The sequence below is a fragment of the Felis catus genome, chromosome A1 (assembly GCF_018350175.1).
Source record: "Felis catus isolate Fca126 chromosome A1, F.catus_Fca126_mat1.0, whole genome shotgun sequence".
In the NCBI taxonomy this organism is placed as follows: domain Eukaryota; kingdom Metazoa; phylum Chordata; class Mammalia; order Carnivora; family Felidae; genus Felis; species Felis catus.
In genome coordinates, this window is record NC_058368.1 from 144,210,352 (window position 1) to 144,234,508 (window position 24,157).

General features: G+C 38.1%; 2 protein-coding genes across 15 annotated transcripts in view; one reads left to right on the forward strand and one right to left on the reverse strand.

The window, feature by feature from the left end:
- Positions 1–1,970, reverse strand: part of DHFR (dihydrofolate reductase) — a 24,115-nt gene extending 22,145 nt beyond the window's left edge. For all 6 annotated transcript variants that reach the window (XM_045062660.1, XM_045062658.1, XM_011284300.3 and 3 more), the window contains exons 1-2: positions 1,705–1,970; positions 1,319–1,368 (exon numbers count right to left, since the gene is read on the reverse strand). In XM_045062660.1, the coding sequence (XP_044918595.1) occupies positions 1,319–1,368; positions 1,705–1,790 (136 nt within the window). In that variant the 5' untranslated portion in view covers positions 1,791–1,970. The remainder of the gene's footprint in view (positions 1–1,318; positions 1,369–1,704) is intronic.
- The window catches only part of MSH3 (mutS homolog 3), a 187,929-nt gene continuing 165,248 nt past the window's right edge, over positions 1,477–24,157 (forward strand). For 4 of the 9 annotated variants that reach the window (XM_003981121.6, XM_019836078.3, XR_002160393.3 and 1 more), the window contains exons 1-7: positions 2,029–2,235; positions 3,932–4,052; positions 15,327–15,547; positions 19,013–19,228; positions 20,890–21,006; positions 21,806–21,923; positions 23,561–23,706. In XM_003981121.6, the coding sequence (XP_003981170.2) occupies positions 2,029–2,235; positions 3,932–4,052; positions 15,327–15,547; positions 19,013–19,228; positions 20,890–21,006; positions 21,806–21,923; positions 23,561–23,706 (1,146 nt within the window). Of the gene's footprint in view, positions 1,574–1,952; positions 2,236–2,387; positions 2,809–3,931; positions 4,053–12,599; positions 13,431–15,326; positions 15,548–19,012; positions 19,229–20,889; positions 21,007–21,805; positions 21,924–23,560; positions 23,707–24,157 lie in introns of those variants that run through there. The other 5 variants (XM_045062647.1, XM_045062646.1, XM_006927817.5 and 2 more) reach the window with 5 other exon arrangements.

Sequence of the window (24,157 nt, forward strand, 5' to 3'; positions counted from 1 at the left end):
ATTTCTATAACTCTGGGTATGTTCTGGCAGGCTATCAAAAGAAGTGCACGTGTCTGTTTTAAAGAATCATCATTAGTCTGTATTTTACATCATTATTCATAACCAAATTATCACCTCCAAATGTGGAGACAAATTTTTTTCCTCTAAGAATTAAAACCCCAATAATTCATGGTGCCCCCTGTAGAATATGCACTGCATTTTTAAGGACAGAGCTTTAAGTGTTAATAAGGAGATATCAGTGATCAAAAATAACACAGCCAAAAGGTGAGGAATTCTGATGAGAAATGGTACAGACTTGGCCTAACAACAAAGGTGGAGATAATGAGTGAAGAGCATAGGAAGACATTGGAAAAAAATTTTAAAAAAAGAAAGAAAAAGAAAAAAGAACAAAAAGCTAAGTCAACCTTGGTATCCTTTCATCCACTCATCAAAGAAACACTGTGTTTACTGAAAGCAAGTGAACAGGCCAGGTGTTGGATGCTTTTCCTATTACTAGATCATACACTGGATTCTAGAGTGGTTCATGTCAATTCTTTAGCTTCAAGCTCCTGCTATCTTGTCTCTACCGGTGACCCAAGTGCAAGATCCAAGGACCTTGTACCTGTCCTGTTAAAGTTATGCTGCATCTGCTTTCTGATTGACTGTCTTTTACTCTACTATTTCTTCTCCTATGACCAAATACGTATCTCTTAGGTTTTCAACGGGCGTCTCACCACTATATTCTCTTCCATGGTTGTCCTCTCCAGTGGCTCAATTCACCCACTTTGCTGTACCTGAAATTATCCTGGAGATTCCACAAATTCCTCAAACCTCAAAATTATCATTACACCTGCACACTCTTCTCCACTTCTTTATTCTCCATGTCACCCAGACTCTCAAACTGAAGATCTGAGAGTTCATCCTTGATTCTTTCCTGCATCACCTTCACCTTTCTGATCTCCACATCGAGTTCATGGAACTGTTTCTTTTTGTTGTTGTTTTTTTACTTTTATCTTCTTCACTGCCTTCCAGGCCCTACCATCGCTTTTAGCAGCTATGCCAAAGGCCTCCTCTGATCTCCTTCCCTGCTCTTTCACTAAAGCCTGTACCTAGCTGCTAATTCTGCCCAGTACCTCAATTTACGCGTGCCCACATAAAATTTCAAATAACTTTTTTTTTAAAAAACGTGACAAACCTTGGGAACTGCGTATAAATCACTGGTAAGACAAAAGGTCCCAGATTAACATGGAAAACTTTTTATTTAAGTAAAATTTGCACTGATAAGCTTACTCAAGCAAGATGTTTCCCAAACCTCAATCACTTAAAAATCCCACATTACCTTCTACGGATGAGGTTGTGGTCATCCTTTGGAAATACTTGAATTCATTCCTATAAATTAGACAAACAGGGTTACTCAGAACATTATCTGGTAGGCTCAAGCCGTAACCCTCCCGACAGACGCTGCACTGCGGGGGGTGGGGTGGGGGTGGGGAAAAGTCCTCGCCGGGCAACAGGAGCAGGACGGAAATCGAGAACTTGGCCGGCCGGCTCCAGATGGCGGAAAGAAGCTCTGGCCCAGCTCTTGCCTGCTCAGGTGAAAAGTCCGATCCCATCCTCCCAACCGAGTGCGTCTGTTAGGCCCCTCCCTGGTGCCGCGGTCAAAAGCAACCCGCGCCAGTTCTTCCCGTCCCCCAACACCCAATCCAGCTCCGGGCCCGTAGGTACCTGAGCGGCGGCCAGGGCAGGTCCCCGTTCTTGCCGATGCCCATGTTCTGGGACACAGCGACGATACAGTTTAGCGGACGAACCATGACAGCCGCTGTGGACACCACACCGCTTGCTCACGACCGTGGGAATGCCGGCCGAGCTTGGCGCGAAATTGCAGCCATCCCGCCCCCTCGGTCCTATTTGTACAGCCGAGACCCCGCCCCCTGACACGGCGCACGGCAGGGTCGTGACGTGCTCGCGCACGCAGACTAGGGGAGCTGCGGTGGCGTGCTCGCGCTCCCGCCTGGGCCCTGCCCCAGTGGCGTCAATCTGTGCCCTGCGATGTCGGGTCGGAAGCCTGCCTCTAGTCGCGCCGCTGCCGCCGGCCCAGCTCCTGCAAGGCAAGAGGTTTTGAGCAGATTCTTCCAGTCTACGGGAAACCTGAAATCCACTACGTCCCCCACGGGTGCAGTCGCGAAGGCCGGCCCTGACTCTGATTCCGCAGCGCCCCTAGCGTCCACTCTCCCGCCTCAGTTGCCGCCACACGTGGTGGGTTCGGTCCAGGACGGGGCGGGGCCAGCGGGGTAGATGGGGCGGGACTAGATGGGCGGGGACGGTGCTTGTGGGTGGAGCAGGAGGAGATGGGAGCAGTACGCGAGAATCGACGAGATGAGCCGGCCCGGTGAGATAGGGGCGGGGCTCAAAAGGGAGAAGGCGGGAAAAGCCCGGCTGGTCTCCTTTAAAAATGTAGTTCAAAGATTGTACTTTCCACTTGGAGTAATAGACTCGAGGCCAAGATCACACAAGTTCTTAATGGCAGACCTGAGAGAGGAACAGAGGGCTCCTGACTTCCATTCTGATGAGGGTAGTGGCCTGTGGGCAAAGGATACATCTTTTAACCTCCATTCTGCCTCCTTTTTTTTTTTTTTTTTTTTTAAATCTGGATTGAAAGTTGAAGAGGAGCTTTATTTACCTTATTTATATGTACTTGGTTAGGTGACTGGAAGAAAATTGCCACTGAATCTCTAGTTTTTAAGGGTGCAACAGTGGTGCTAATATTCTCAAGCGACTGGGGTATAAAGGCAGTCATATTGTGCAGTTCCTCAGTGACTATACTTATAGGTAAGATTGTAAAGTTTGATAGACAATTTGGGTTAAGTTCCTTAAGGTGGTGCAGATGTGAATGGTTATTCATTGGTTCCTTTCTGTTGCTTGCCACCTTTCAACTGAGTAAGTTAAGTTTGTTTTGTTCTTACCAGGGACACTGCCACCAGGGAAAACCTCAGGGTGAGCCCCTCACTGGGTCTCCCTGGTACAGTATTTTTAAGCTGAGAATATGGAAAGGGATTGCAGACTGGCTTTAAGCCACCTTCCAAGTTTGTTTCGTTTGGTTGTTTTATTTATTTTGAGAGAGAGAATGAAAGCAATTGGGAAAGGGGCAGAGACAGAGGGAGACAGAATCCTAAGTGGGCTCTGCACTGCCAGTGCTTGTCAAACTCACAAACCCATGAGATCATAACCTGAGCCCCTCCAGTGCGCCTACTGAGCCACCCAGGTGCCCACACCCTCTGAGTTTTAATATGGATGGGGTGACAGCTACTTCAAAGTCTTCCTTTCATTTATATTTCTTCCAGAGAGTGATTGCTCCTCTCCTGTCTTTGATTTTTGATGATAGTCTACGTTTTCATGAATACACCAAGATTTTATTTTATACCTAACATTTAGAGGTTATTTGGTGAAGATCTTAATTTTTGACAGGTTTCCTACCAGCACATAGGTCATAATCTTACGGTATTTTTGGTGGTGAACATAAGCCAAGTTTGTATATGAAGCAGTTACATTACAATTCACAATTCGAAAATGATAGTGTTCTTTTATTTTCTACTTAATTTCACCTTTCCTAAATTGATATTTTTTAAAAGGTATTTTATTTAACATAGGTAAGTAGGATGATTCAGGTTTTATAATCTGTGATAGGTGAAGGCTGACTGAGTACATAAAGCTATCAGTCTTAGTTCTAATTAATTGTAGCAGGGCTTGAGGTGCTGAGGTTCATGACCTGCCAGTCTTTACATTGTCTTTCATGATGGGAAAGACAGTTCACCCACAGTTCTTTCTAGAGCTGAAAGTATTTGATTCTGTGAAGAATGGAAGGCAAAGACCTTGTCATTCAGAAGTAAGGTTTAAATTATTTTGCATACATCAAGTTTTGAGATTAGACATAACACATCACTTTCCAATATAGGTTGTGGAAATCGGCAGAAGTAAAAAGAGACCACTGGAGAATGATGGGCCTGTTCAAAAGAAAGCAAAGAAAGTCCAAGAAAAGGAAGGAGGGAGTGATTCAGTAATGTCTGGGAATGTTGGTGAGTCTTGGGGCGAGGAGTCTTCATTCTCAGGAGTCATGACACTGACACTGCATTCTCCAAAGAGCAGAGGAGGTTATTGGAGAGTTGTGCCATTTTTTCCCTTTGTGGAAAAAAAATCTCCATTGCGCTTGAGTAGTGTGGCCCCTCCATATGTGGTGGTGTGAGTAGGAGGTTGGGGGAGTGGGAGTAAAGCTGGAATTCTGGAATTTGCTGTGGTTCTTCCCATTTTCTCTTTTATTTCTCCTACCTAATTTTTTATCCTGATTTTTAAAAATGTTTATTTATTTTGAGAGAAAGAGAGAGAGTGAGCGAGAGAGAATCCCAAGCAGGCTCCATGCCCAGCGCAGAGCCGGATGTGGGACTTGATCCCACGACCATGAGATCATGACCTGAGCTGAAATCAAGAGTTGGATGCTTAATCGACTAAGCCACCCAGGCGCCTCTGTCCAGATTTTAAAAGTTTTATAAAAATTTCAAACATAGAAATGTACAAGGTAGACCATGAAAGGACACTATAGTCACAACCTTTTAGTGAGGCCTTATGGTAACACATATTTTGTATGTTATGTATATTATATGCTGTATTTTTAGACCAAAGTAAGCCAGAGGAAACAAAATGTTATTAAGAAAATCATAGGAGAAAATATATTTACAGTAGTGTACTGTTCTTTATTGAAAAAAATCCCCAGTAAGTGGACCTGTGTAGTTCAAACCATGTTGTTTAAGGGTCAACTGTATTTTATAAATTGTATTATACTGTATGTACTAATTTACAGCTATCATTTTCCACTTAACACTTCAAACAGTTTTCAATGTCAAGGACATGTAAATCTACCCTGTGCTTTTTTAGCATGGCAGTGTTCTTTCTGTATGCTAAAAGTCTTTGGATAAAACCACCATTCTTGAGCTCGTGTACTTCTGGGGGTGGTGTTGGATTTATAGATGGCTGAGCAATGTTTCTTTAGTTTTTGGCCTCAGAGAGCTTGTTATGAGATGACAGAAAATGCTTCTTTCTTTATTATCCCTCAAAATGAGGTAGAGAATGAGACAAAAGAAAAGCCGAAAAAGTCTCATTTTAGTGGGTCAGCATAAAGGTATCTATCCTTCCTCAGAAGGTAAAATTTGGATTTGGGGTCAGCATGAAAGCCTTAGTATGAAATAACTATAGAGATGGGAAGGTATGCTTAAAGAGAAAGATAAATCTGATAATACCCTTTCTGTTGTCAGTAAGGCAGTCGACTTACGATGTTTTGAAATAAGACCTTTGCTACTTGTTAAAAATGGCGCTCGGGAAAAAGGGAAAGGAACATCTACCAGTCAAGCTCTTCCATTTGGTTTCCAGTCTTATTAGACCTTGTGCTTCATTTTCGATCAGTTCTCCTGCTGTGTTTTCAAATTCAGTAATCTTCTGTGGTGTCTAATTTGCCATAAATCTCGTTCAGTGAAATGTTCATTTCAGATATTATACTTTTCACCCTTAGAATTTCTACTTCTTTTAAAAAACACTCATGTTTGTCTGTGTGAATTATATCTCAGTAGAGCTGTTACCAAAAAAAAACCCCAACAAAAACAAAAACAAAAAAAACCCCAAAAAACCCACAAAACAAATTCAAAGAAACAAAACTTCCCTTTTGTTCTTTATTTCTTTAAATTTATTTTGTTCTTTTTTCTTTACTTTTTTGATTATGTGGAATATATTTATAATATCATGTCTCTATATGGTAATTCTGTCATCTCTGTCATTTTTGGGTCTGTAACCTTTGACTGTTATTTCCTTCTTTTTTCATGTCTAGAAATTGTTTTGATCACAGATACTTTGGACTCTCTGTTAATTACGTTAGGTTTTGTGTTTCTTTAACGAACGTTGGATATTGTTCTTGCAAGCAGTTAAATTCTTCGTGGATTTGTTTGATTTTTTTAAGAATTGCTTTTAAGTTTTGGAAGAGAAGATTTAGAGTAGTTCTTAAAGTTTGATTTTCTAGAGTTAGAAAGGAGTGCTCGGTAGCAGTAGCACATTATTGTATAGTATTTCTACTACCGGGAGACGACAGACATTAATAACCTTTAGAACATAGGTAATAGTGAAGGATAGTAACACTTTTATAAGATGATGAGGTTTGAGTATTTATTATCTTTGTTTTTAATATAATTTATTTAATTGTAAGTTTATATAATCTAATTTGTAATAATGGCTGTGTTTGACAACTGGTTCACAAAATTCTTAAAGATTTAACAGTTGCCTCTAGTAAGTAAGCCAATATCAACTGGCCACATCTAATACACCACTAGTATGTAAGCTAGTTTGAGTTTTCTCATAGCTTGAGTCTCCAAGGATGACCACCCGGAGAGTCAGACAGAAGCTGTATTGATTTTAAGATCTAGCTCCAGAATTTACATAGTGTTGCATCTGCCTTACTGTGTTGGTTGAGTTAGTTACAAAGATCTGTCTTCGTTCAATGGGAGAGAACATATAGATCCTGTCTCTCAGTACAGGAGCATCAGCATCACATTGTAGGAAGAGCAAATGGGATGGGATATATATGTTTGGCTATTTTTGATAAATAAAATCTCCTACATTGCTCAAAATTCAGACTTGACATTTTCTGTTATTAATATTCTTATATGAATTACATAAACATAGAACTCTATCTCAGAAGCATTTTGATAAATACAAATATCTGTTATCTTAATGCTATACAAATAAATTCACACTTTTATGAATACAATCCAAAGACTTGTAACCCACCCCCATCCTGGGAAAGTTATATTACATCTGTAGAAGGGAAGGCCTTGTATAATATACACACTCATAGTATAGAATGATTCATGTATACATTTTATTTTTCTATTTATGTATTTATTTACATCCAAGTTAGTTAACATATAGTGCAATAATTTCAGGAGTAGATTCCATTGATTCATCCCCTACGTATAACATGCAGTGCCCATCCCAACAAGTGTCTTCTTTAATGCCCTTTACCCATTTAGCCCATCCCCCTGCCTACCACTCCTCCAGCAACCCTCAGTTTGTTCTCTGTATTTAAAAGTTTTGGATGTTTTGTTGCCCTCCTTGTTTTTATATTATTTTTGCTTTCCTTCCCTTATGTTCATCTGTTTATATCTTAAATTCCTCATATGAGTGAAGTCACGATATTTTCTTTCTGTGACTAATTTGGCTTAACATAATACTCTTTAGTTCCATCCACATAGTTGCAAATGGCAAGATTTCATTCTTTTTTGATTGTTGAGTAATACTGCATATATATGTGTGTGTGTGTGTGTGTGTATACACACACACCACATCTTCGTTATCCATTCATCTGTTGGTGGACATTTGGGCTCTTTCCATACTTCAATTATTGTTGATAGCACTGCTATAAACATTGGAGTGCATGTGCCCCTTTGAAACAGCACACCTGTATCCCTTGGATAAATACCTAGTAGTGCGACTGCTGGGTCCTAGGTAGTTGTATTTTTAGTTTTTTGAGGGACCTCCATACTGTTTTCCAGAGCGGCTGCACCATATTGCATTCTCACCAACAGTACAAAAGAGATCCGTCTGTTGTTGCCTGAGTTGTTAATTTTAGCCATTCTGGGGGCGCCTGGGTGGCTCAGTCGGTTAAACGTCCGACTTCAGCTCAGGTCATGATCTCTCGGTTTGTGAGTTCAAGCCCCGCGTCGGGCTCTGTGCTGACAGCTCAGAACCTGGAGCATCTTTCAGATTCTGTGTCTCCTCCTCTCTCTGCCCCCCCCCCCCCCCCGCTCATGCTGTGTCTCTCTCTGTCTCTTAATAATAAATAAATGTTTAAAAAAAATTTTAGCCATTCTGATAGGTGTGAGGTGGCATCTCATTGTGATTTTGATTTGTATTTCCCTGATGATGAGAGATGTGTCGGCCATCTGGAGTCTTCTTTTGGAGAAGTGTCTATTCATGTCTTTTGCCCATTTCTTCACTGAATTATTATTTTTGGGGGGCATTGAGTTTGGTAAGTTCTTTATAGATTTTGGATGCTAACCCTTTATCTGATAGGTCATTTGCAAATATCTTCTCCCATTCTGTTGGTTGCCTTTTAGTTTTGCTGATTTCCTTTGCTGTGCAGAAGCTTTTTATCTTGATGAAGTCCCATTCATTCATTTTTGCTTTTGTTTCCCTTGACTCCAGAGACCTCTTGACTAAGAAGTTGCTATGGCCAAGGCTAAACGGTCTTTTGCCTGCTTTCTCCTCTAGGATTTTGATGGCTTCTTGTCTTACATTTAGGTCTTTCATCCATTTTGAGTTTATTTTTGTGCATGGTGTAAGAAAGTGGTCCAGGTTCATTCTTCTGCATGTTGCTGTCCAGTTTTCCCAGCACCTCTTGCTGAAGAGACTGTCTTTATTCCGTTGGATATTCTTTCTTGCTTTGTCAAAGATTAGTTGGCCATACGTTTGTGGGTCCATTTCTGGGTTCTCTATCCTGTTCCATTGATCTGAGTGTCTGTTTTTGTGCCAGTACGATACTGTCTTGATTACAGCTTTGTAATACAGCTTGAAATCTGGGATTGTGATACCTCCAGCTTTGGTTTTCTTTTTCAGGGTTGCTTTGGCTATTTGGGGTCTTGTCTGGTTCCATACAAATTTTAGGATTGTTTGTTCTACCTCTGTGAAGAATGCTGGTGTTATTTTGATAGAAATTGCATTGAATATGTAGATTTCTTTGAGCTGTATCTACATTTTAACAATATTTTTTTCTTCCAATCCAGGAACATAGAATATTTTTCCATTTTTTTTTGGTCTTCTTTAATTTCTTTCATAAGCTTTCTCTAGTTTTCAGTGTATAGATTTTTCACCTCTTTGGTTAGATTTATTTCTAGGTATTTTATGGTTTTTGGTACAGTTGTAAATGGGATCAATTTCTTGATTTCTCTTTCCATTGCTTCATTATTGGTGTGTGGGAATGCAACTGATTTCTGTGCATTGATTTTATATCCTGCGACTTTGATGAATTCATGGATAAGTTCTAGAAGTTTTTTCATGGAATCTTTTGGGTTTTCCATATAGAGTATCATGTCTGTGAAGAGTGACTTCCTCCTTGCTGACTTGGATGCCTTTATTCATTTGTGTTGTCTGATTGCTGAGGCTAGGACTTCTAATACTAGGTTGAATAACAGTGGTGAGAGTGGACATCCCTGTTGTGTTTCTGACCTTAGGGGGAAAGCTCTCAGTTTTTCCCCATTGAAGATGATATTAGTGATGAGTCTTTTCTATATGAGTTTTATGATCTTGAGGTATGATCCTTCTATCCCTGCTTTCTCGAGGCTTTTTATCAAGAAATGATACTGTGTTTTGTCAAAAGCTTTCTCTGCATCTATTGAGAGAATCATGTGGTTCTTGTCCTTTCTTTTATTGATGTGATGTATCACATTGATTGTTTTGTGGTTATTGAACCAGCCCTGCATCCCAGGTATAAATCCCACTTGGCCATGGTGAATAATTATTTTAATGTATTGTTGGATCCGGTTGGCTAGTTGTTGAGGATTTTTGCATCCATGTTCATCAGGGAAATTGGTCTGTAGTTCTCCTTTTTAGTGGGGTATTTGGTTTTGGAATCAAGGTAATGCTGGCTTCATAGAAAGAGTTGAAAGTTTTCCTTCCATTTCTATTTTTTGGAACAGCTTCAAAAAATAGGTGTTAACTCTTCTTTAAACGTTTGGTAGAATTTCCTTGGAAAGGCTTCTGGTCCTGGACTTTTGTTTTTTGGGGGATTTTTGATTACTGATTCGATATCTTTACTGGTTATGGATCTGTTCAAATTTTCTATTCTTGTTTCAGTTTTGGTAGTTTAAATGTTTTTGGGAACTTGTCCATTTCTTCCAAATTGCCCAATTTATTGGCATATAATTGCTTATAATATTCTCTTATTTGTATTTCTGCAGTGTTGGTTGTGATCTCTCCTCTTTCATTCTTGCTTCTGTTTATTTAGGTCCTTTTTTTTTTTTTCTTTTTGATCAAACTGGCTAGGGGTTTATCAATTTTGTTAATTCTTTCAAAGAACCAGCTCCTGGCTTCATTGATCTGTTGTACTGTTTTTTTTTTTTTTGTTGTTGTTGTTGTTTAAATAGCGTTGATTTCTGCTGTTCATTCTTTAATAGGATGTGCTTTTGTCTCCCAAGTATTGATTGTCTTTCCAAATTTTTTCTTGTGGTTGATTTTGAGTTTCATAGTGTTGTGGTCTGAAAATATGCACAGTATGATCTCAATCTTTTTATACTTGTTGAGGTCTGATTTGTGTCCCAGTATGTGATCTATTCTGGAGAGTGTTCCATGTGCACTTGAGAAGAATGTGTATTCTGCTTTAGGTTGAAATGTTCTGAATATACCTATTAAGTCCATCTGGTCCAGTGTGTCATTCAAAGCCACTGTTTCCTTGTTGATTTTCTGTTTAGATGATCTGTCCATTGCTGTAAGTGGGGTGTTGAAGTCCCCTACTATTATAGTATTAGTATCAGTGAGTTTCTTTATATTTGTGATTAATTGATTTATATATTTGGGTGCTTTCACATTTGGAGCATAAATGTTTACAGTTGTTATATCTTGGTGGATAGACCCCATAATTATGATGTAATGCCCTTCTTCATCTCTTGTTACAGTCTTTATTTTAAAATCTAGATATATGGCTACTCCAGTTTTCTTTTGTTGACCATTAGCATGATAGATGGTTCTCCATCCCCTTACTTTCAATCTGAAGGTGTCTTTAGATCTAAAATGGGTCTCTTGTAAACAGCTCATAGATTAATCTTATTTTCTTATCCATTCTGTTACCCTCTATCATTTGATTGGAGCATTTAGTCTATTGATGTTTAGAGTGAGTACTGAAAGTTATGAATTTATTGCCATTATGTTGCCTGTAGAGTTGGAGTTTCTGGTGGTGTTCTCTGGTCCTTTCTAGTCTTTATTGCTTTTGGTCTTTCTTGTTTGTTTGTTTGTTTGTTTGTTTTTTTCATATTTTCTGCTCTCAGAAAGTCTCTCCTAAAATTTCTCACAGGGCTGGTTTAATGGCCACAAACTCCTTTAGTTTTTGTCTGGGAAACTTTTTCTCTCTCCTTCTGTTTTAAATGACAGCCTTGCTGGATAAGAATTCTTGGCTGCATATTTTTCCAGTTCAGCACGTTGAATATATCCTGCCACTCCTTTCTGGCCTGCCAAGTTTCTTTGGATAGGTCTGCTGCAAACCTGATCTGTCTTTCCTTGTAGGTTAAGATCTGTTTTTCCCTTGCTGCTTTCATGATTCTTTCCTTGCCTGAGCATTTTGTGAATTTGACTATCATATGGCTTGTTGATGGTTGGTTTTTATTGAATCTAATGGGAGTTCTCCATGCTTCCTGGATTTTGAGGTCTGTGTCTTTGCCCAGGTTAGGAAAGTTTTCTGCTATGATTTGTTCATATAAACTTTCTACCCCTTTTTCCTCTCTTTTCATCTTCTGGGACTCCTGTGATTCTGAAGTTATTCCTTTTTAATGAACCACTGATTTCTCTAATTCTTAAGTTGTGCTCTTTTGCCTTAGTTTCCCTCTTTTTTCTGCTTCATTATTCTCCATAAGTTTGTCCTCTATATCGGTGATTCGCTGCTCTGCTTCATCAGTCCTTACCGCTGTGGCATCCATTTGAGATTGCATTTCAGTTATAGCATTTTTAATTTCGTCCTGACTAGCTTTTACTTCTTTTATCTCCACATTAAGGGATTCTATGCTTTTTTCAACCCCAGCTAGTATTCTTATTATCATGATAGTAAGAATTATATATTCTTATTAAATTTTATTAAATTTATTTTATTAATAAATTATTAAATTTATTTAATTATTAAATTAAATTTATTAAATTATTAAATTAAATTATTAAGTTAAACTTATTAAATTTAATTTAATATATAAATTCTATATAATAATTTAATTATTAAATTAAACTTATTAAATTATTAAATTTAATTTATTACATTAAACTTATTAAATTAAATTAAATATATAAATTCTATATAATAAGAATTCTAAATTCTTGTTTAGATTTCTTGCTTGCTGTGTCTTTGTTAAGTCCCTGACTGTCACTTCTTCCTGTTCCTTATTTTGGGGTCAGTTCCTTCGTTTCATCGTTTTGAAGGAGGAAAAAGAATTAATAAAATAAAAAAAATAAAAATTAAAAAATTAGGAACAACACAAAAGAATCAAATAAATGGTACTAGATCCTAGGTGTGTTTTTGTTCTGGTTGTGAAAGAAGCTTGATGGAGTAGTGAAAAAAGGGAGAGAAAAGGAAAGGAAAAAAGGGGGGATAAGGGAAAACGTTTGACGATTAAAAAAAATGAACACAGTAAAATAGAATAAAATGAAAGTAAAATAGAATTTAAAAAACTTACAAGAAAGTAAAAAAAATAGTAAAAAAGAATTAAAAATACTTTTTATAATAACAGAAAATATAAACTTTTTCTTTCTGTATTTAAGAACCAGAAAAGAAAAAGAAAAAAATTTGAGTAGATGGACCAGGAAACAGAATGAAATAAGATGGAAATTACATCCAGTTTCCCCTAGAAGTCAAACTATGAAGCACTTTATAGTCCATAAACTAAGCAGGCATAGAGACTGGTGGTGTTCCTCTAGAGTGTGGTTGGCCCAGTTGGTGTAACAGCTCCATTCTCCACTAGGTGGTGCTGCTTAGTTTACTGGGGTGGATCGTTGTGGTGCTTATAGGCGTGTATACCCAGGAGCTGGAGGAGTGAAAATGGTGTCACCCAGCTAACCAGCCGCTACTATCAGAACTCTGTGCTCTCGCCCATTGGCAATCAAGCACCCCTCCTTTGTCTCCAGCTTCCATCCACTCCCCACTTCTACACTGTTGGTGACCAAGCCAGGTGACTTCCAGGTGGCACCTCCCTCCCAAGTTTTATCTCAGATGGGGCTGTATTTCCAAATCCCACACTTCTGAGGGCCCTGCAGCTTTGACCTGCTCAGACCCTCTGGGGGAGGGTCTCACAGAGCAATGGCCTGTTGCCAACCTGCCCCCAGGAATGTTCCAGAGACCGCACTGCTGCCCATGCCCAGAGACTGTGGTGGGGTGCCAGCCTGTCCCAGAAAAAGTTTGCACGATTGTGTAGCAGCAGCGTTTCAGGGATTATGGTAAATCACAACACACATCTGGCGCCAGGCTTTGTCCTTAACTTCTTTGTTCCGACACCAGCAAACATGGCTGTTCTCTGGGGTCTGATGAGACCTTTGTATGTGGGGAGGCCCCACAGCTTACCAAATGTCCTCCCAGCAGGGGAGCTGCCTTTCGCCATGTGGTCCGAGGACCCCTTGGACCTCACTGTCTGCTCCTGGGGATTTTGCCCTTACTACCAGAGCTCTGCCAGGTATTGAGCTGCAGAGTTTTAGACTCTGTGCTCCCCCTGTTTATAGAATCTTAATGGTATTTAAACCCTCTCCTTTCTCCTTTCTCCTTTCTCCTTTCTCCTTTCTCCTTTCTCCTTTCTCCTTTCTCCCTTTCTTGTTCATTCCCTTGCAGCTGTTTCCACTCTTCTACTTTCTCTCCAGCTGCTTTCGGGGAGGGGTGCTTTACTCGTACTCTTCCTGTCTCCATCCTCTCTCTGCAAGCAAAAGCAGCTCCCTCCCCTCCATGGTTTCTCTCTCCCCCAGTTCACCTCTTCACACTTAGTACCTGCTGAGTTCTCTAGTTCAAGTTGTGCACATTGTTGTGTTAATCCTCACATCAGTTTTCTAGGTGTGCAAGATGGTTTGGTGTTGATCTAGCTGCATTTCAGGGATGAGAGACACAAAACAAACTTCTATGTTACTCTGCCATCTTGGCCCCTGATTCATGTATACATTTTGAAAAGGGGAGAATAATTTGAAAGATTCAAGTGTACGTTATCCTAGTTACAAGATTAGCAGGAGACAAGGTAAAATATACATCTGAAGAGAGCTTTAAATATAAATATAAAATATATGTATATGTATAATTAAATATAAATATGAAAAGTTTTAAACTCTTAGGAATAGGCAAAACACAAGTTTGCCCTCAGAGTGTTTTTGCTTTAATAGGAAAGGTAAGAGATGATACGCAATCCCTTTTTCATCATATTTAGTAGTAGGAAAAATAATGTATTCTGGCATATGGTAGATAGTAGACAGTAAATGATAGTTTTCCTTCTTTTTTATGGGTTGCTTGCCTATGAGTAACTGCCAGGTGGCAGATTGTGGTAAATGCTATGGCAAAATGTGATCTTCTTATAGGGACATGGACAAAAGATGATTTTAAGCTAGGGGAGTTACCAAAGAGTTTCATGGAAAAAGTAGTTTTGAGGGGGATCTTGAAGAATGAGTATGATTTTGACACATAGAAATTGGGGTCAGGGCATTCCAGGGAGAAAGAGTAGCGTGAGCCATGCTGTGCAGGTGGGATAGCAGGTGTGTTGGGAAAGGGTGGTGATCTGCCTTCCTTGGTGAACCCCCTGGTGTTGGTATCTCTAGGTCTTTCCCATTAAGATGATCAGTTCCGATAGACCAGTCTTCCCTGCTCTTGGCCTGGAGTGGGGAGCTCTGGCTGCCTATGTTATGAGAGCTCATGAAGAAGAGGCTGGGGTCTTAGCTTACAGTAAACCCATCTTCCCATTATTCCTCTGGCTTGGACCCAGTACTCCATCTTTGCTGTGCCTGTTTTACCTTCTCCAGAGGAACTTTCAGTCTTCTGCCGAGGTGGAGGAAGCACAGCTGCCCTTGAGCTTGGAGTAGGGTAGGGGTTTAGGATCAACTTGCTTTGAGCCAGTCTTCTTTATTTTAGAACCTCCCTTTATTACATATTCTGCTGCCCCGATTCCTGAGCCTTTTAATTTTTTCGTGTTATAAATGGTATTGGTTCTTAGTTTTCTTCACTACTGGTTTTGGATTTAGCTTTCAGGTGTGCTAAATTGGTTATTGTTTATTCATTTTTCCTTCTAGCTTCAGATATTTTATTTGTACCTGTCACCTCTCCTTTTCTCTCTGTCCTTATCTGCTCATATATTAAAAAAAAAAAAAAAGGCAAAACCCTACTGTAGTTTGTAATGGAGTTTCATGGCCAAGGGAAATTATATGTATGTTTCAGCATGCTATCTTTACCCTGGATCTAAACGTTTCTTTATTTCCTTATCATGTTGTAGTTAGATTTATTGCTTTAATGAGAAGCTCCCTCAAAAATCTTACACTGGTTATGAATTGATATATGAGAACAAAATACTATTGTTATATTTTCTTCTAATTTGCTAACTAAGAGCCAAAGAAATGTCTGAGGATGAAGACTATTTTAAAGTCTCTGGAAAAATTGAAAGAATTCTGCTGCGATTCTGCCCTTCCTCAAAATAGAGTCCAGACAGAGCCTCCTCAGGAGAGATACGCAGTTCTGCCAAAATGTACTGATTTTGATGATATTAGTCGTCTCCGTGCAAAGAATGCAGTTTCTTCTGAAGATTCCAAATCTCAAATTAGTCAAAAGGTATGTGTTATATAGATGAATACCGATTACTCAGATCAATAGGTTCTTTTTTTTTTTTTTAACTAATTTCTTTTCTTTTAAGTTTGTATGTTTATCTTGAGCGAGAGATTCCCAAGCACTGTCATTGCAGAGGCTGATGCAGGGCTCCAACTCACGAGCCCTGAGATCATGACCTGAGCCAAAACCAAGAGTCAGCTGCTTAAATGACTCAGCCACCCAGGTGCCCCAGTAGGTTCTGAGGTGCCATTAGGTTCTCTGAGTTCACACAAGGCAGTTGTTCCCCAACTTGGATAATCACCTGAATTAGCTGAGGCTGCTTTTGCATTTTAGTTAATTTTTTCAGTCCCTGGAGATTCTGATTTACTTTGTATTAATGAGGGATGAATTGGTTTGTATTAAAATGTAATAAAAGCCAGATGATTCTGATGTACAGACTGGATGATGAGCCCCTGACTTGGGGAGATTCTTGATAATAAATACTAGCACAGTGTTTTATAGTCCTTAGAGTTACCATCATTAGCCTGGAAAATCACAGGCAACATATATTGTTTCTGTGGTTTTTAGTTGAAAGCTTGGTGATATAAATTCAAAGGCAAACTAAATATATATAGATCTTTACTTCCACTGTTATATGATACATTAATGTTTTTTTCATCGTTGCCAAATTAGGAATTTAACTTTTGCTCCATCACTAATATCTCCAATTCAGAACAGTGCTTCTCAGCCCAGCTTTAAATTAGAATCACCTGGAGGACTTTAAAAACAGATAGACTTTTCTTCAGAATCATATTGGTCTTCACTAAGAACTGACTTTGCATGTTGTTTAAAGCTTTCATTTTATTTTATTTTATTTTATTTTTTTGAAAGTTTTTATTTTTATTTTTGAAGGAGAGAGAGACAGAGCATGAGTGGGGGAAGAGCAGAGAGAGGGAGACACAGAATCCAAAGCAGGCTCCAGGCTTTGTTCTGTCAGCACAGAGCCTGATGCAGGGCTAGAACTCATGAACTGTGAGATCATGACCTGAAGTGAAGCTGGACGCTTGACCAACTGAACCACCCAGGCACCCCTAAAACTTTCGTTTTAATGTGTAGCAATGGTTGAGAGCCAGTGAATTAGAGAAATAGTTCCTTTTATTTTTTTGAGTCATTTAAATGAAAAACTATGGATTTTTGAAAAGTTATGGATTGAAAGCTATGGATTCTTTACTCAGAAAAATACTCACACCAACACGATTTTGTATATATTATTAAGAAGTTTACACTTCTTCCCACCAAGTCCAGGTTTATGAGTTCCTCCTTCAACTAAGCTGAGATCCATTGACTTATCTTAGGTCATCAGGAAAAAAAAAGGGTGTTTTGTTTTTGTGGGTTTGTTTGTTTAATTTACACTTTCTTTTAATACTTAGAAGCAGTTCACCTGAGTGTAGTGGTCATAAAGTATAGATATCAAAAAGTTTGTCTATTAAATCTCATTTTATTAATTGGAGAATTTATCCTAGGGCTTCACGAGAGCTTGTTAACTAATTATACATAAAACAACCAGCTTGTTGTTTCTGATTCACTGCACATTAGAAGTCACCAGTTAGAAGGGACACCTAGAAGTAGTACATGGACATCATTACAGGAGATACCTGACTGTTTGGTGTTATGGAAGGACACACATGAATGGTAAAAAGCTACCAATTGAAGTTAAATGCCCAGGGTCTACAACCATTAGTGTGGGGATCATCTGCCTCGTAAGTCTTGGTAGGTTTTAAAATTCCCATTTTATTGTGCTGATCATCCTGTATTGTCAAGACAAAGTTAAATTGAGTTCAGAATGCTGTCCCTGAGAATATAAAAAAGAGTATAGTATATCATAAGTTTTTCCACCCAAATGATGAAAAACAACTTGCTTAATACTCAAGTATCCAGATAGACTTGTTGGTATACTATATGGATAAAAGTTTCTTTCTGCATGCCTACTCTTCATTCCATATATGAATAAAGTATAAAGAACTTTTTTTCTATAGGAGATATATTTTCTTAAAGTTTTAAGTTTTACAATATGTAGTATTCCTGGATTTTACATAAAAGATATGGAAACGAAATAGAAAATCCATCAAAATTAAAAGCAGATGACATTCTCTCATCTGATACATTGACCCACTTTTCTGTTGCCACAACTCCCCACACTTCACCATACCTCACCATCTCATTGCTGATCTTTGGAGATTTGCTTGGCTACACTACTCAGACAAATTACATCTCTACCTGCTCTTGCAGCTAAGATGAATTTTTTAAACAGTTAGCAACTGTAGAGTACATGTTCCTGGACTTCCTCTTTGACCAGAGTCCCCTTGCTGGGCCATATAGCACATTTCTCTTTTTCTCTTCTCTTCCCCTGCTGATCACTCTGCTTTCAATACATATATATGTATATATATGTTTATATATATGTGTATATATAAATATATATATAAATATATATAAATATATATATACACATATATATATATATATTTATTTATAGAGAATGCATGGGAGAGGCAGAGAGAGAGGGAGAGAGAGAGAATCCCAAACAGTCTCCTGCTAACAGTGCCGAGCCCCACACGGGCTCAAACTCACAAACTGTGAGATCGTGACCTGAGCTGAAATCAAGAGTCAAATGCTTAACCGACTGAGCACCTGGGTGAGGTGCCCCTAGGCTATATTTTTAATTCCAAGTGTAGCTGATTAAATTTTCAGATGATAGCAGTGATACAGTGACAGTTAGTTAGAAGGCAGATTTATGCTACAAATCTGTGTCATTTTACCTTTTATATAAATAAATCCCATAAAAAGGAATTTGCCTTAAGCTCTAAACTGGAATTATGGTTTTCACACATGAAGGTAAGGATAGCAGGAATACTAATGTTGAATTGTGACTTTGTGTTTTGTATTTTCCAAAAGCTCTGTGTCATATTTCTTTACCAAAAAAATTGTGCTTCTTTCTTGGAATCAAGATTAATGGAATATACTTTCAGACTGTGCTTGGAAATTTGAAGCATTAAGTGCAGCTATAACAGATAGCATATGCTTATTGAAAGTGGTTTTACTTATTGTTGAGAGACAGATATTCACGTCTGCTCACTTTTTGTGCCTTATGCATCTGGGAATAAATAAGGAAAAGAAGAATGTTAATTACAGTAGATTTAATGAAATAAAACTTAAAAAGAGGTATATAACTCTTTAAAATATGTAGATTTTTAAAATTTCCTTAAATAGTTGTACAGAGTTTAGTTTGGCTCATTTTTTAAAAGTCTTTTACTCTGAAAAATTTCAAACTTGCAAAAATGTTTATCTGAATATACTATGTGCCTCCTACAAACTTTCACTTAGATAAACTAATTATTAGGTTTGTGCTGAATTTGCATTCTCTCTCTTTCTGAAAACTATTACTATGGTTAATACTTTGTAAACTATAAAAATCTTTTTGGTTGCCAGGACAAGACACTTTTCGATCTCAGTCCTTCTGGATCTTCACAAAAGGGTAATGACAATTTACAGACAACTTCTGATCCTAAACCATCTAACAAACGGACCAAAAGCATCTACACACCTTTAGAATTACAGTACATTGAATTGAAGCAGCAGCAGAAAGATGCAATTTTGTGTGTGGAATGTGGATACAAGTATAGATTCTTTGGGGAAGATGCAGAGGTAAGTTATTTTTGCAAATACTGTTCCATGTTTTCCTTATCCAGCCTTAAGTATTTTGCAATATTTTTGTTTCCATTTCTGACCTTATGAGAGAGCTAACGTGATCAGTTGCCCTTGAAAAATGCTATCATTTAAAGTAAAAACTATAAATAAACACGGGCAAACTTGGTGGATGCTAGGCTTTTAGGGGAGGAAGTGAGGAACCCCTTTTGGAATGTCGTGTCTGTTCTCCATGGTGCTCACCCAGTACCTTTCATCCATTGCACGGTGATTGGATGAATCACTTAGTGAATGAACCATAATCGTGTGAGTATTTACGTTTCCTGATGAAGACTCAAGCAGAAGAAATTTTGAGATGACCCATTTACTCTTAATTTATAAATTTTGATAGCCAGGAACATAGTTCCATGTCAGCGGAAGAGCACATTAACAGCCAGCCATCCACAGAAGGTGTTTGAAGTGTTACAATGTCTTTGTATGTCCATCATCTTGTTATGCTAGTCTGAGTTGATTTTGTATTTGATTTTGAGGTATTTGATATAGGCCGAAGTTAACGAACATCAGAAGTGAATTTGAGTATTTAGTGGGTAGGCTTAGGGAAAGCATTGCTGGTGATGTCCTGCTGGAGTCATGCGTGATTGTGATCCTTCCACACTTTTAAGTCTCTGGCATCATGCATCATATGTCCTCAGAGAGTGATGAGGTGGCACATCTAACATCTATCTTGTGTGATAGGAAGTACAGACTTGGCCAACTTTTTTCTTCTAGCTTTTAAAATCCTATTGTGGCACAAAGTGATGTTCTTTAGTTCAGGTGGCATCATGTGTTTGGTGTCATGAAGTAAAAGTTTGAAATAGCATGTTTTCTGGGGACACAAACAGATATGTAGTTGTCATTGTATAGGTAAAGGGTGAAAGAAAATGCTGTTTTCTCCCCTACTCTCCAGATTGAGTAGTAGATTTAGTCTTACCACCCAGTAAAGGCTGGTGTTTTCTAGCCTTGCAATAAGGAACTACTGTTCAGAGATGGGTGGGGCAGGGAATGAGAATGATGGGATGAGCATTCCATGGCTCCAGTGGACAGTGTCTGAGCCGTGGTGTTCTCCAGTAGAAAGTGGGGAGTTAGGTGGTGCTGCCTGATTCTGCACGCCTCTCATTTATGCATCTGATTAGCTAACCATACCAGGGGTTTCTCTTCTCACTTCCTCAAAGATGCCCACTGTCTGAGTAGCTTCAGAATTTATGTTTTATAGTATCTCCTAATTTTCAGTTAGTTGCATGTGCTATGTAGCAAATTCTTACTCTATTATAGTGTTTTGTTCTGCATTGAATATCATTGTGCAGGCTTTTAGGGGAGGCTCAGCACTTTAAGGTTTTGTTAGATCTAATCAGCATAGAAGACATGGCATATTTTTCCACGACATTGATATTACAGATGTTGGCTCTGAGGTTAGGTCATGGGAACTGCCAAAAAATAGATTAAACTATAGGCTTCTGTATGAGGACTGTCTTTAAAATTTTGTATTGATAGGCCATTCACGTAGAGAAGAAGTGCACAAATCCTAAGTGTATACCTTGATGGATTTTTAGCAAAGTGAGCGAACACCACGTGGGGATTCTTGAAATAGACACTTATTGATACTCTCTTTTTTAATTTTTTAGGTTGCAGCCCGGGAGCTCAATATTTATTGCCATTTAGATCACAACTTTATGACAGCAAGCATACCTACTCACAGACTGTTTGTTCATGTACGCCGCCTCGTGGCCAAGGGATATAAGGTCAGCCTTGGCTTTGACTTGAGGGAACAGGGTGATTGGATTCCCTTCCAGAGAGTGAAAGCATGTTTCATAAGATGGTATTATAATGGGAATTTTGCATTTGGGAAACAAAAGTGTGTCACAATTATTAGCATTATATCTTTGTCAGTTTTTAGCTTATTAGATTTTTAAGGTAATTTTTTTTTTAAGTTTACTCATTTATTTTGTGAGATAGAGAGAGAGCATGAGTAGGGAAAGAGCAGGGAGAGAGGGAGAGAGAGAATCCCAAGCAGGCTCTGTGTTGTTAGTGTGGAACTTGATGTGGGGCTCAGTCTCCCGAATTGTGGGATCGTGACCTGAGCTGAAATCAGTAATTGGGCACTTAACCATTGAGCCACCCAGGGGCCTCTAAAATAAATTAAAAAAAAAAAGTGTATATATATGTATATATATATATATATATATATATATATATATATATATATATATACACACACACATATATGTATATGTATATATGTATATATATATATATATGTATATATATATATGTATATACGTATATATATATACGTATATACATATATATATATATATATATATATACACATATATATATGTGTCTGTGGTAGAGTGTTTCTTAGTGGTTCACTTGAAAGCTCCTTGTAGTGTTTACTTCTTAAGCCCGACATCTGGACATTGTGGACTAAGGTGTTTATTTTTAAATGTTTCAGAATTAACCTTTTAAGTCTTGAAGTGTGTTTCTTTAAAAGAAATTTCCATCAGATTTGGTATTCAGTATTTCTTATTTTTGTTGAAGGTGGGAGTCGTGAAGCAGACTGAAACTGCGGCATTGAAGGCCATTGGGGATAACAAAAGTTCACTTTTTTCCCGGAAATTGACTGCTCTTTATACAAAATCTACACTTATTGGAGAAGATATCCTTTTCAAATAGTAATTTTTCTCTTAAATATTACAATGGCTTTGTTTAAATAACATTTTTACTTAACTGTTCTTTGAATGGGTACCTTTTTGGTGAGATAAGGTAATCTAGTTACTTTGACCTTTGATTAGTGCACTACTGAAGAGGGAGGGATTGGGAATGGCTGGAAACAAGCATTTTCAAATGCCATAGTAAAAGGGGAGTTTGTCATACTTTAAGAGCAAAAAAGGGAGCCTGATGAAAGATGATAGCAAGTTAGCAACTGATTTGAATTGCATCTTCCCTACACTGTATGGGTGGTAGTTAGGTGCTTAGGGCCTGTAGGCCCCTCGAGATCCTCCCTAAGACAAGACCTAAAAAACAGCTTGTTAACTTCAGAATGTGAAAAGAAAACTATGAAGTTAACACACAGTTAATTGCTTATGAAAGGTAATAGTAGGCCATCCTCATTAATTGTTAGCTTCATAAGAATTTTATTATTTTAAAAAATAGGTTGCGGGTGAACCTTTCTCACTTTGTGAGAACCCTCGGTGTGCACAGTGATTGCCCCCCAATTTTATAGTCATTCATTAATTTAGTGAATTACTTGAAGCAAAATGATTCTAATAGCACAATCATAAAATTCTATTTTTTAAAAATCCAGTAACTATATATGAAATGGGACAAAGATGCATTTTAAAATGTTTACTGTGGAAAAAAAAAATGTTTACTGTGGGATGGGGTCAGGTCTCAAAAAAATGTAGAGATAAGGTCTTAAAAGATACAGTGTGAAAACATTTCTTTTATAATTTAATACAAGCCAACTTATTTAGAAACCTGCTTCTACCCAAATCAGCAAGACCATTTTGTTCCAATAAGATTACGAATAGGTACAACTCAGAATAGACCCAAAACCATGAACAATTCTGTACTGTTCTAAGCTGATCAGGCTGTAAGAACCTGGTAATTTTATTGTTTCTTTTACCTGAACTTGAGTCTCTTATTAAAGCCTGCTCCTAAAATGGTACACCTCCCTGCTTCTCTTTTGGTGTTGCTATAGCTCTTGCCTGCTGTTACCTAAGTTGGGTTGTTTCCAGACTGACTTCATCCCAACTCAACACTTATCCCTGAGAATTTAATTAATGGACTCACTAAATACACACACACACACACACACACACACACACACACACACACAAACACACACATGTACACATACATGTTTCTGTTTTCTTTTTTGGTTTTCTTTTTCATGTCTTTTAAAAATTCTCTTGCTATTTCTGAAAGCTTTAGGCACTTTAAAGGAGGAAAGTAATTTACATTTATTTTAGTGTATTCATGCTTTAGAATTAAGCATCATGGGATTCAAGTCTCAACGTTATCCAAGTAAAGAAGAGGGTTAATATTTGAGCTTCCCCAAGGGGTACTCTCCTAGGCTTTTTGGGAAGTGAGAACATAATAGCTGTCTATCCTCATGAGTCACATATCTCAGGGGAGTTAAGGCATGTAACTATAATCAGAGTAAATCAGAAAAATGAAGCCTGTGTGGAAGATTTTGCATAGAGCAAAAATGTCTGGGACAATGAACCATTGTTTTAAAGGAGAAAGCAGTTAATGGGAATGTAGCATATAATTTTCTTTAATAATTATTACATGTGAATCCTTTAGTCAAGCTGGATGATGCTATAAATGTCGATGAGATAGTGACTGATAATTCTACCAACTTTCTTCTGTGTATCTGTGAAGATCAGGAAAATGTTAAGGACAAAAAAAAGGGGAACATTTTCATTGGAATGGTGGTAAGTACTTTGTAGGTGAAGAATGAATGATAGATGTTCATGGTATCTCTGTGACTAATCTTGTATGGTTTATAATGAGACTGATCAAGTGTGCCCTCAAGTAACTTACTAGAAAAATATTTTCCTCGTAATTTGATATGTTAAATCACTAGTTACAAGTTTTCTCATATGGCTACTTGGCACTCTGTACTATGGAGACATCCAGGTAGTTTCTGTCCATGTGCTCTATGCATTTAGGGTTCAGGATGGACACAGTGACAGGTATAGATATAGATAAGAAACAGAGCAGAATAAAACACTAAGCCAACACTGTGCATGGATAGCAAAGGATTTTACAAATTTCCCCTAGGGATTTGAAATTAAACGCATGATTTTGTGATTGTTGTATATAGATTTGGAGTAAAGGGGATAGTTAAGGGGAAATGATAGTTGGCCAATGCAAAACTCCATG